The following is a 13,882-nucleotide window of genomic DNA, read 5'->3' as shown; positions in this document are numbered from 1 at the left end:
TGTGTGTGTGTATGTGTTTGTGTAGAGGGGATAATTTATGAAGAGTTAGATATATTGGAAACCAGTGCTATTTGACACACTTTTTACATAACATATTTATAAGGGGAGATATCTTTTGAAAGTATTGTTTGTCTATATGTAGTTTACAATTATATATATATATACTCTTTGCTAGTTTTGGTTACGCAGATATTTCTTGAGACAAGGGGGAAAAAAGATTGGATAGGGAAAGCTCTGGCTTGGGGTGGACGTAGCCTAATTTGAGGCTGTTTTGTGAAACTTCCCTGGCCCACCCCCTCCTTCCACCTGGGAACACAATAAGCACCTTTAATGCTGGTCATTAACATATGAAAGGTCTGACAGCCACCACTCCTCTCAACCAGCAGTGTTATGTATACGGCTGTATACGTCCATGAAACTTCACGGATTCCTGTATATGTCTGTGTACATGGATATTTCTGGAAATTTACTGTTCTGTGTAACTTGGCTCAGGTAATTTCCACATACAGCCAGCAAACCTGAAATTACACGGCAGTTTACCATGGCCAGATATGACCAGATTTGACTCTTTTCATGCAGTGTGAATGGGAGTTCATTTTTATTTGCATTTACTATGGACACACTTCCAGAAAAATCTGCATGAAGTGACTCAAGCGCACAGTAGCAGTATATCTATTTAAGTTCGGAGTTCTTATAGCTCAAGAGGTAAAACATGGTAAATGTTTTCTGTTCTCAGGGAACATATACTACCATTCAAAAGATTGAGGTTGTTAAAAAATTTTTTTTATTGTTTTGAAATAAGTCTCTTTTGCTCACTAAGGCTGCATTTATTTGATAGAATACAGTAAATACAGTAATTTTGTTCAACTTTGTCAGTAGTCTCGCTACATTTAATGTTTATTTCAGTGGGTGGTGTTCTAGTATTTCCCAAATACAGTTATTTATGCATTTTTTTATCAAATTTTGTGTGTAAAAATTATCTTACATTTCGGCAATCTGATTAAACGGTCAACATGATATTCGTTCATCATTCATTCGTACATGATAAAGGAATAGTTCACTCAAAAATGAAAATTTGCCATCCAAAATGTAGATGAGTTTGTTTCTTCATCAGAACAGGTTTGGAGAAATTTAGCATCACATCAATTGCTCACCTATTGATCCTCTGCAGTGAATGGGTGCCGTCAGAATGAGAGTCCAAAAAGCTCACAATAATCCACAAGTAATCTTAAAAAGTAAGATTCCAGTCCATCAATTAATGTCTTGTGAAGTGAAAAGTGAGAAGAACCAAATCCATCAAGGCATTTATACCTTCAAACCATCACTTCTGGCCAAAATATATTGTCCTCGATCCATAATATTGCTTTCTCCAGTGAAAAAGTCATCTAGTCTGAATCAGGGGAGAAATATGCACAGATCAAATTTCAAAAAAGTCCAAAACAAAAGTTCTAAACAAATATGTTGTGGATTTAGGTGTGATAGGGCAACAGGGCATGGACTTTTTTGGATGGCCTGAGGGTGAGTAAATTTTCTGCAAATTTGTATTTTTTGGTGAACTATTCCTTTAAGTTCTTTAGTACAAGGAAGGATGTTTTGTACTGTAACTGGGCACTAGACATTCAAATGTCTGTATGAAGTAGGATTGAGGTCTAAAACTCAGCAGATAATGCTCAGGCTAAGATGAAAGAAAGTTATATTTCATGCTCTTCTGATTTTGTTGTATACATTTGTATAATTATGTAGATAGGGCAGAGGAAGCGCAAGCTAATTAAAAAGCCCCATGCACGCAGGATGACATGCAGTCCAAATGCAAATGTCCATGTGTTTGGGCTGGAAGTACAACGTGACTGTTGACTTTCATTTGGCAGGCCTTGAATATGAGTGTCTGGCTTCGGTTCAACACTGTCCTCATGCTGCTGCTGCGTCCCAGCCTCCTCAGGGAACCCCGCCAGAAAACTCAGTAGAAATGTTTGCTTTAAGACCTCATAATGTTAGGGGGTTTTATGCAACCCCAATTAAACCATGGGACTTACAGGGAGTAATAATCCGATTTTACAGTGTGTAAGGCAAACTGTTTTTAGAAAACACATTCAGTATACTGCAGCCAGTCAGTTTGGTGATGTTTTATAAGTCATGTCTAATGAAAATTACAGGCCTCTCTCATCTTTTTAAGTGGGAGAACTTGCACAGTTGGTGGCTGACTAAATACTTTTTTTCCCCACTGTATATACTATATATATGTATGTGTGTATATATATATATTATTTCCTTTTGATTTTTTAAAATCTGATTGTATTTTAATTTAATTTGACTTCTGAGCCCATACTGTTGTGCTCTATTTAAAGACTGTTTTAATGGATTGTTTTTGTTGTAATCCTGCAGTATGCCATTTGTAAAGAGCCCCTTATTGAGTTGTCTAATCCGGGCGCCAGCAGCTCGCTCTTCTACCTGACCAGCGATGATGAATTCATCATCAAAACCGTCCAGCACAAGGAGGCAGAGTTCCTGCAAAAACTGCTTCCAGGATACTACATGGTAAGTCTCAGTAGAGTACAGACTCATTCATCTCCTCCGTGAAGAAAGCTGAGTAAAACACTGTGACTCAGTAGTATAGATTGTTCTGTTCTCCCTCATCTATTCTATTTTAGAGGGTTACTACTGGTGTTTTCAAATGGCTGTTGATTTCAAGTTACCCTTTCTCATCAGCTTCACTATTGTGAAGCTACTTGTTGTGGATTAAATGAGCCACAACTATTTCTAACCAGCCTAAAGTGTATTTTATATCCTTTTTATTTAAAGCAAAATACAATAATTATATATAATTATTATTTTTTTAAATAGGATTATTTTTTTTAATATTTAAAAGTTTTTGCATGTATATTTGTAGAAACCAGGGTAGGCCATTGTGTCACTGTCACAGTGCATTATATATTAATCTCAATGTAAAACGCCTCATATTTATACACTTATTTTTCATTGCTTAATGTAAGTGTTATGTACATATATTTAGGTTTCTTACTGACATAGAGGACTATTGTTTATAGAGAGGTCATATATATGTCCTCTGTGTCTCTTTTTCCAACCATTCCAGTTCAGTATTATATGTAAACATTATTGCTAATAGTCATGAATAACTGACTAACCAACCTGATTTTTCTGTTACATAACTTGAAAAGATTGTTTATGTACAAACTCAGCAGTCTGACTTGCTGTTATAGATCAAAATGAAAGGTGAAGTATGAAACCAAAAAGCTTTCCAGAACTGTCTGTCATTGGTTGAACATTTTATTAGTGTTGTTAGGCTGGTCGGGATGTTCACATGAACAACAGTGTTTTGATAGCGTCAAAGAGTCACAGTATGACTCACAGTTGACTATAAACATTAACATGGAAGAAAGTATTATGTTTGCAGAACAAACAATGCTATTTCTTAAAATCTGCTATCATTTGAACAATTCTTTCTGTTTTTGTTCTAAAAAGATTTACACGAGCTCTGTCTCATTAACATTTCAGTAAGCAGTGTAAACTACTGTTCAAAAGTTTTATTTATGTATTTATTTTTTAAGAAATGAACACTTTGCAGCAAAGGCACATTGAATTAATCAAAAGTGACAGTAAAGATATTTGTTATATTACAAAAAATTATATTTCAAATAAATGTTCTTTTGAACTTTCAATTCATCCCAAAAATCCTGGTGAATATAAAATGCATCACAGCATATTAGAATGATTTCTGAAGGAGCATGTGACACTGAAGACTGGAGTAATGATGCTGAAAATTCAAATTCACATCACAGAAATAAATTACATTTGAAAACATATTAAAATTTATTTTAAATTGTATTCATTTTTCCTTTACTGCTTTGGTGAGCATAAGAGACTTCTGTCTAAGACATAAAAAATCTTACCAACCCCAAACATTTGAACAGCAGTGTACAATTAGCAGAACTAATTGCCCGTTGTCTTAAACTGTTGACAACATCACAAAAACACTCATTACATGAACCCTCATGAGATAAAAACATGTATTAAACACCTTAAAACACCACAGATAGACCTCAAGATAACCATCAGCTAACTAAAGTGCTTGAGGATCATTCTTACATTACAAGACAGTACGTTTCTAAGCGTGACAAGAAAATCAACAGCATCAGTGTAAATAGAATTGGAGAAGGTCAAGTGATACAATTATATTAAGTATGATGCAGAATGGAACAGAACCACAAAACCGCCAGCTATGCTTGTCATTTTGAGTGTAACATAATAGAAAGGCTGCATTTGATATGCATCTGTTATCATGTTTTGTGTTTTAATAAGTAAAAGTGGCTTTCTAAAATGGCGCTTAGATTTCCCAAGATTCAATAGAAATTTTTGGAACCACTTAGAATCTTTTGTTCCTCTAATCAACAGTAAAGATGTTTTAGTCTCATCCTCATGCACAAGCACCCGGGAGGATGCCGCGGTTTCATGGAAAACAAGTTCATGATAGTCTTCAGCTCCACAGTAGCTTATCAACAGATTCAAAATGTGCTGAGTGGCAGACCTCTCCGTTTAGCTGGGAAACAAACCGCATAAAGCCAGTCTGGCATTCCTTTCTATTTCAGCAGATCAGGCTGTCGACATGGTCTGGTAAATATTGTTGTATTTCAGATGATTTCGGGTTTTTTCTTCTACGAAATGGTTTGTAAACAATCAGATGGTATTTTCCCTCCTAGACAGTTTTCATTACTGCTTAAATATTGGGACTTGGCTGATAATGTCTCCCCTACATGATCTGACGGTGTTTGGCAACCACAGATTAGCAGCATTCGTTTGTTCTCCAAGGAAGCCATAGGTGTTGTAGGTGATTGTAATGGCATTGCTGTGTGGTTGTTAAAGGGTTAGTTCACACAAAAATTAAAATTCGGTCATTAATTACTCACCCTCGTGTTGTTCCAAACCCGTAAGACCTTCGTTCATCTTCGGAACACAATTTAAAGGTGCTGTATGTAGGATTGACGCCGAGTGGTTGACCTAGGTATCACAGTCCAAATTCAAAATATTGGAGAGGGTTATTTCACCCGGCCACTCCTCCTCAGACTTGACGCACACGCAGGTTGCCAGATTGACGACACCAACAGGAACGAGCGCACTTGATGATGAATGAAATGAAATACGCTGTGTTTTCCTCCAATTGGCAACCCGGGGTCCCGAAATATAATTGGGTAAACTGGCAGTGGGCAGGTTTCACAAACCAAAACAGAGATTGACATTCCGGCCCGGAACGCACATTTTCAAAGGAGAATAACTGACTGTAGCATTGTTTTCCAGATAAACAAGTACGTTAACTTAGCATGTTTCTTAAATATCTGCAAACATATTATGGTATTATGCTTTAGTAGAGTCAAAAACTTACATACAGCACCTTTAAGATATTTTTGATGAAATCTGAGGGCTCTCTGACCCTCCCATAGACAGCAAGGTAACTACCACGTTCAATGTCCAGAAAAGTACCAAGATGATTGACAAAGTAGTCCGTGTGACATCAGTGGTTCAACTGTAAAGTTACGAAGCTACGAGAATACTTTTTTGCGCAAAGAAAACAAAAATAAAGATTTTATTCCACATTTCCGTCTCTACTGCTAAAGAAAACAAAAAAGAAGACTTTAAAGAAAACAAAAATAACGACTTTATTCCACATTTTCGTCTCTACTGTGTCACTTTGGACGTGCGTTCACGACAGTATCATGACGTGAGCGTGTGGCAGCGCTGACCCAAATCCGGCGTAATGACGTCATCATGCCGGATCTGGGTCAGCGCCGGCGCCGCCACACGCTCGCGTCATGAGACCCCTCAGATTTCATCAAAAATATTTTAAATTGTGTTCCGAAGATTTTGTTGGGTGGTTGAATAAACACCACCTCTAAAATTAATGTAGTTAGAATAACTCAGATACAGTGCCGTTCAAAATTTAAGATCCGTAATATTTTTTGTAAGACATTAATTGATGCATTTATTCAGAAAAGGTGCATAAATGGATCAAATGTGACCGTAAGAGACATTTTTTTTGTTATGTAATGTAACAAAAGATTTATATATCAAATTAATGCAGTTCTTTTAGAATCTTGGATAAACTGCGTCATGAGACCCCTCAGATTTCATCAAAAATATTTTAAATTGTGTTCCGAAGATTTTGTTGGGTGGTTGAATAAACACCACCTCTAAAATTAATGTAGTTAGAATAACTCAGATACAGTGCCGTTCAAAATTTAAGCTCCGTAATATTTTTTGTAAGACATTAATTGATGCATTTATTCAGAAAAGGTGCATAAATGGATCAAATGTGACCGTAAGAGACATTTTTTTGTTATGTAATGTAACAAAAGATTTATATATCAAATTAATGCAGTTCTTTTAGAATCTTGGATAAACTGCGTCATGGTTTCCACAAAAATATTAAGCAGCGCAACTGTTTTCAACATCGATGATAATAAGAAATGTTTCTTGAGCAGCAAATCAGAATGATTTCTGAAGGATCATGTGACACTGAAGACTGGCGTAATGCTGCTGAAAATTCAGCTTCGCATCACAGAAATAAATTACATTTCATGTAAATTACAAAAATATTTACAGTAGTATTTTAAATTGTAATATTATTTCACAAGATTACTATTTTACTACTGTATTGTTTATCAAATAAATGCTGCCTTGGTGTGTATAAGAGACTTTAAAAAAACATTTTAAAAAATCTTACTGACCCCAAACGTTTGAGCGATAGCCTACTGATTCATACTGAAATCCTTACGGTGGCCGAGAAGTGCAGAACAAATCACAATTCTGAAAACAAAATAACAAATTACAAACGCAAATGCAAGTCTAAAAAACAAAATAACAATTCAGAAAACACAACAACAATTCAGAAAACATTATAACAAGTCAGAAAACACAATGACAAATTCGAAAACAAATTAACAAGTCAGAAAACACAACGACAAATCAGACAAACCGGAAGAGGTAGGTATAGTTTGAGACAGCGCCATTGGTTTGGGATTACTCACCGCTGACTGGACGAGACATCTGTCAATCAACGTATACAGGAAGAACCAGCCGAAGAACAGCAGAGTCGTGGTAGAAAGTTCAGAGATGGTATTAAAGTAGCTCAGTTTAAATGTATTGTATGAATTGCCCTTACTATGGAATAAAAATACGGGGTGTATATTTACATTTAGTAAAAAGTGTTTGTGAAACAGCTCCAGTGGCATAGATGGATAAGTGCGTGTCATTGACTTTTTGACGCGATCGACCCGGGTTCGATCCCACCTTTTGCCGAACTTTTTTTCCCTCCCTTTTCAAATCTCGTATTAGCAATGGATTCTATTTAAACTGTGAAAATAGCAGTATTTTTAGCAATATGCAATTTTTTAATATACTTTACTAAGTGCAAATACCTATTTACACTATGTTAAAATAGCAGGATTTCTACTATCAAGTATACTACTTGTTGCAAATAGTGGCAATTATCTGCACTTCAGTATTGTAGTACATTATAAAACAGTATGCAATAATAACGTATTGAGTGTAAATGATCATTTCAATTAAAATTATTAAATGGATGCCACCATATTGGTACAATAAAGCCCTCCCTAACCCTACCCAATACTTTATTTTCAACTTTTTGATTATTTCCTTAATTTTTATTGAAAATAAATGCCTTTACGATGTGATACGAGATTTGAAAAGGGAGAAAAAAAAGTTCGGCAAAAGGTGGGATCGAACCCGGGTCGATCACATCAAAAAACCAACAACACTCACTTATCCATCTGCGCCGCTGGAGCTGATGATTTACAGGCGATTTTAACTAAATATAAATAAACACTCCGTATTTTTTATTCCATAGTAAGGGCAATTCATTCAATACAATTAAACTGAGCTACTTTAATACCATCTCCGAATGTTCTACCACGACTCTGCTGTTCTTCAGCTGGTTCTTCCTGTATACGTTGATTGACAGATGTCTCGTCCAGTCAGTGGTGAGTAATCCCAAACCAATGGCGCTGTCTCAAACTATACCTACCTCTTCCGGTTTGTCTGATTTGTCGTTGTGTTTTCTGACTTGTTAATTTGTTTTTGAATTTGTCATTGTGTTTTCTGACTTGTTGTTGTGCTTTCTGAATTGTTATTTAGTTTTTTAGACTTGCATTTGCATTTGTAATTTGTTATTTTGTTTTCATAATTGTGATTTGTTCTGCACTTCTCGGCCACCGTAAATCCTTGATATTTGACTGTCAAATCAAAGTACAATTTGGTAAAAAAAAAAAAACGATACTTAAAGGACCAATTCACCTCAAAATTAAAGTTTTATTCTCATTTTACTTTCTTCTGTGGAGCACATTAGAAATTATTTTGGAAAATGTGGTTTGTTTTGGACCCTGTTGACTTTCATTGCATGGACACAAACAGTTGAAACATTTTTCAAAACAGAATGTAATACAGGTTAGAAACAACGAGTAAATAATGACAGAACTTGAATTTTTGGGTGAACTATCCTTTTTAAGCCTTCATTTGTTTTTCTTTTTCTGTATTCGCCCCTCCCAATGCTGTCCAGGAAAAACTATTTCTATTAAAATGATCTCATTTTTGTTTCCTATTTGTGCACTGCAGTGTTTTTCAAGGACAAATGCCACCCCTGACATGTTTTCTTTTACTTTGTAAGTTCCTCCAAAATCAAGCTGCAAGTAAACAACCCAGTAACTGAATTACCCAAATGATTGTGGCATGATGTTGAAGTGTCCCAATGCTGCATTAGGTAATCGGCCCTCTGTGGTCACCTTGTGCTTCTCGAATTCTTCAGCAGACTTGGCACTTGACTTTCTTACTGTTCATTTGTTTACCAACAAACAAGCTCTACAACGGTGCCATTGCGATGGCATTCCAGACATGACCTGTTATTAAAAGCGATTCGAGACAAAATGTTCCCTATATGTAACAGTCTGAGAGTTTGTCTTTTTTGGCACCTGAAGTATGTACCGACCGGCCAGCCCCTGTGAGCGCTGAACTAAAAGGATCAGCCGTAATGCGAGTCACAAGAGGGCCGAGGGAAAAATGAGAACTCGAGTTTCACACAATAATGACCATACTTGGGGACATTCGGCCCGCTGTAGCCCACCCTGCCATCCAACTTCAGCATTTGAGAAGAACATAGTCTTTTATGGATTGAAATTGTTGAAAAGAAGTTCTTTTCTGTCATCTTTTTACACTATGTTCTTGATGCAAGGAAACGCAAACTGCAGTCCAAACACATTCCAATGAGTGCTGTAAGATTTTATTGTTAGCTTTTCCTTCTGGCTACGTCCTGTGCAGAAAATGAAATGAACTCTAAGCAGAAAGTTTCTCCTGAGTAAGCAACACACCCTGGGCTTCAACTGCAGAGCACAATAGAACCAAATCTATAAGAATCAAGAACAAGCGCTTGAACGGTTTCTATGTGACTCGTCTCCAAGCACTTATGGGATTTCGATAATGCATGTCGCCAGCATTTATCTTCACTCTTGATGTAAATGTCTTCTCTGAGCTGAACGGAAATGAGTAAGCATTCATTTTAATGACCTGATTTTGACAATAAAGAACGCTTTTGTCACCGTATCTGACACATGAAAAATAATGACGCAGGTCTTTTTGGAGAGCTCGGAAATTGTGTTCCAGCAACTTCTTTCCGCTTACAAGAAGAAGAGTGTATTTTGATATTTTTGGCACATATCTCTATCTATATGTTGTTGTTTTGCAGGATGTCATCCTCAGTGTCTGTGGCAGTTATGGCTCTTTATTTTTTTCATATTCAAAACTAAACAAATATTTAGGTTTGATTTTAGTCTTGTGTGAGCAAATGCCTAATTGACATGTATCGCCCCTTGAGGAACGATTCAGTTTATATATATATATATATATATATATATTTGTGCTGTCAAACGATTAATCGCATCCAAAAAAAATTGTGCTTTTTTTTTTTTACATAATATATGTATGTGTACTCTATATATTTATTATGTATATATAAATACACAAACATGAATGTATATATTTCAGAAAACTATGTTGTGTTTACATATTAAATATAATTACATATAATATAAATTATATGAATATAAATATAGACATGTCAATATTTTTAAAACATATACTGTATGTGTGTGTTTATATATACATAATAAATATACACATAACACATATATATATATTATGCAAACAAAAACATTTATTTTGGATGCGATTAATCATTTGACGGCACTAATATATATGTGTGTGTGTGTGTATATATATATAATACAAATTATATATAATGATAATTATTATTATTAAAATGTCATTTATTATTATTATTATTATTATTATTATTATTTTGATTGAACCTTTTTCCCCAACAAGCTGCCCTTAAAGAGTAAACACCATGTATGAACATGGATTTTGCCAATGTATTCACAACTAACCAGGAAGTGAATGCAAATAATCATTGTGTCATATATTTATTACATAGAAACTTCTTGAAAAGTTGGTTCTTGTAAGTTTATAGGAAGATTTCTGTCTTAAAAGAGTCAAAAAAGAAAAAATGCCTTTAAAAATGTTTAGATTAAACGCCTATTAAATACAGGCACTGCTAATGTATTTTCTATGTGCAATAAAAATTTATTTTATTTTTGAAATGTCAAGTGCACAAACAATAATAAAACCTAATGAGAAAATAAACCCTAATGAAATGTTTTTATCGGGTCACGGGAGGTCACATACCTCATGTTTGCATACAATATTTTCACTGAACTCTTCACCTGATGTTAATGACCAGTGACTGGTCTCGTTTGAGCTGACTCAACTGATGGCTGCAAACCAAGCTGCAAAACAGGTGGTTTTAATAGTGGTGTAACAGCAAGCCATTGTGGACTGCTGCCCTGAAGCCCAGGATGTTTTCTGTGGAAAATGGAAAAATACTTTACATAAGTATCTCAAAACAGGAAGAGCTTTCACGTAACACATTTGTTTCCTTTTGTTTTAGCGCACTGAACCACTTGTAATATTTAGCCCATATTTGTACTTGTTATATTTTGTTAAGGGCTCATGAGGAATCAAACAAGCTTGATGTACTATGAAAACATACTGCAACTTTCATAACTCAAAACTTCCTCTCCAGTTCAAAAAGGCCAAACGGCTTGTTTTGAATGTCTGCAACGTTCTGATTTTAGACAAATAAAAATATTTGAGGATACGATCATTCGCAGTTGCACGTCAACAACACGTATTCAGTCTAAAACCTAATGTAAACACTGAAAAACAATCGATGTACAAACACTCTTCACTCTGAAATTGCTAGTAAATTTCACAAAGAATTACAACATGTTGAATTGAACATGACATTTTGAAGCAGAAAGGCTGAATTAGTGTCCTACTCCAATAATCTCAAGTTCAATTATAAATCTTTGAAGAGTGAAAAATGTTTCAATGAGCTTCCTCTTATTAATGAGTGTTTTTCACAATGGAAATATGTAGTAAAACTAGTTTTTAAAAATGCACACTTTTTAGTGCTCAGGCCTATTTAGGCTTTCATAAAAAGGAGTAAATGTGACCCTGGACCACAAAACCAATTATAAGGGTTAATTGTTTGACAATAAATATGACAATATTTGGCCGAGATACAACTATTTGAATATCTGGAATCTGAGGGTGCAAAAAAATCAAAATACTGAGAAAATCACCTTTAAAGTTGTCCAAATGAAGTTCTTAGCAATGCACATTACTAATCAAAAATTAAGTTTTGATATATTTACGGTAGGAAATTTACAAAATATCTTCATGGAACATGATCTTTACTTAATATCCTAATCATTTTTGGCATAAAATAAAAATCGATAATTGTGACCCATACAATGTATTTTTGGCTATTGCTACAAATATACCCCAGTGACTTAAGACTGCTTTTGTGCTCCAGGGTCACATATATTCAAACCCACTCCTTCCCAGAGCAAAATGTTAATCTGTTACTCCACCCTAAAAAAGGTGTAAATTCCTTTCAACAACAGGTCAACCTTTGACCCAATGACTTCATGTGCCAAACAAGCGGTGTTGCCTTCCACTGCCGCCATTGTTGGGTATTACTGTGACCAAGTTGAGGGCCCATTTGGAGCCTTTTAGACGCTCCTGACGGGATGCAAAACAAGGATGTTGTGTGTCCCTATTCAAATATTATTCATTTGAATATGAAGGGTATGAGGGGAACAAGAGCTTCATGCAAAAGTGACATTTACTGGTTCACGGCTACAGCTTTTACCTGATTGTTTTGAGTATGTTTCATTTAAAGCCAGAAGTAAATGTTGTGCAGGCCTGGAAAGTATGTAGATATATAGTATTACTATAACACTAACAGCTAGAAGCGCACATCTACAGTATGTACTCTATGGTTGGTTCCTTGGGTATTTTTAACAAGTAATCATTGCTGAGATCTTTTGTCTGGTGACTTGTTGATGACTAATGTCTGTTTAAAGCCTGTTTATAGTTTCTTACCACTGATAAACAAATCGCTTTTCCTTTTGACTCATTTATGAAGATGCTGTGCAGACTTTACTCACTTTCGCCTTTTTGTTTTTTGTACTTATTTTGTCTTGTTTTTTATGACTAATGTCTAAAAACTCTTAAATTAAGATACACTTACTTGAGAAGCAAAATGACTCAAGATATTAAGTCTTGTTTTTTGAAAAAATCATTCAAATTAAGTGAGCTTGTGCTTAAAACGGCAAACTATTTCAATGAGGTAAGAAAAATAAACTTAACTCAAAGGAAAACAAGATTATTTATCTTGATTATTATCTAACAGATTTTTTTAAAGCATAAACTCATTTAATTTTGCCCTAATTTTTTATTTCTTAAGTCATTTTGCTTTTCAAGTAAATGCATATTGATTTAAGATTTATTTAGTGTTGAGATATTTGTGCAGAAAAACAAGAAAATCTTTTTTTGCAGTGTTCTTACTGTTAGTTCATTCAGGATTTCATTTTGAAGAGACTCTCTGAGCTTTTTGATCATTGCCATCAGATTTGGTGCATGACTCCCTAGATATAAAACCTCAGATATCTGTGGAAACTGGCTTTTTTGTTTCATCATTACTGCTTTTTCTGTTATGTTACTGAAATTGTGTATTACGCTAATGAACAATGCTGCAAAATAGAGAAGCTTAGAGCTGTGCAAGTGGGTGTTCACTTTTTATTAAAGTTAACTAAAACTAAAACCATAAAAAAAGTTTGTTACTAATAAAATAAAATAAACTTTACAATAAAATAAAACAAAATAAGAATAAAAAACTAAAACTGAAATAAAATTAATAAAAACTATATAGATATTTGTTTGGTATCCTGTAGCAACCCTGCGCCCTTAAACAGTAACATAGCAAACATGAGTTTTGCAGAATGAGGGTTAACATACTGACAAAGAGAAAAAATAGCAACAGCACAGTGGCCAAAGACAAGGCACATTAATCAGGAGGATTTTGGCTGTGGTCCTTGTAATATTGTGTGTGAGATTAAATGTTGTGTTTGTATGTCACACAGGTTCTGGAGAGTTTTAAGATCATGGACTACAGTCTGCTGTTGGGGGTGCACGTTCTGGACCAGAGTCACAGAGAAGGAGACGTCAACATTGTGGACGGGAAGAGGACCGTGGGACAGAAAGTTCTTTATTCCACTGCCATGGAGTCTATTCAGGGAGACGGCAAGGCAGCCGAGGCGTTGACTACCGACGACACGTGAGTCCCTGATATTAAATCCAGTGTTTATCCTGTTTGTATATATTCAAAATGTGTGTGTAGTTATATACACAGATTAATGCACATTGGTTGCAAATACAGTATATCTCTTTTTTTTTTTTT

The 13,882-nt window shown here is 35.0% G+C and overlaps 1 protein-coding gene across 1 annotated transcript in view; it reads left to right on the top strand.

Moving 5' to 3' along the window:
* Nucleotides 1-13,882, top strand: part of LOC107599021 (phosphatidylinositol 4-phosphate 5-kinase type-1 beta-like) — a 46,789-nt gene that overhangs the window by 23,226 nt on the left and 9,681 nt on the right. Inside the window, exons 6-8 of the mRNA XM_016290509.1 lie at nucleotides 2,383-2,535; nucleotides 4,582-4,629; nucleotides 13,566-13,759. Of these exons, the coding sequence (XP_016145995.1) occupies nucleotides 2,383-2,535; nucleotides 4,582-4,629; nucleotides 13,566-13,759 (395 nt within the window). The remainder of the gene's footprint in view (nucleotides 1-2,382; nucleotides 2,536-4,581; nucleotides 4,630-13,565; nucleotides 13,760-13,882) is intronic.

Source organism: Sinocyclocheilus grahami, unplaced genomic scaffold, assembly GCF_001515645.1.
Source record: "Sinocyclocheilus grahami isolate Dianchi unplaced genomic scaffold, SAMN03320097.WGS_v1.1 scaffold259.1, whole genome shotgun sequence".
NCBI classification, from domain to species: Eukaryota; Metazoa; Chordata; class Actinopteri; order Cypriniformes; family Cyprinidae; genus Sinocyclocheilus; species Sinocyclocheilus grahami.
Note: the sequence above shows the minus strand (reverse complement) of the source record. Positions and strands in the feature narration are given on the sequence as shown.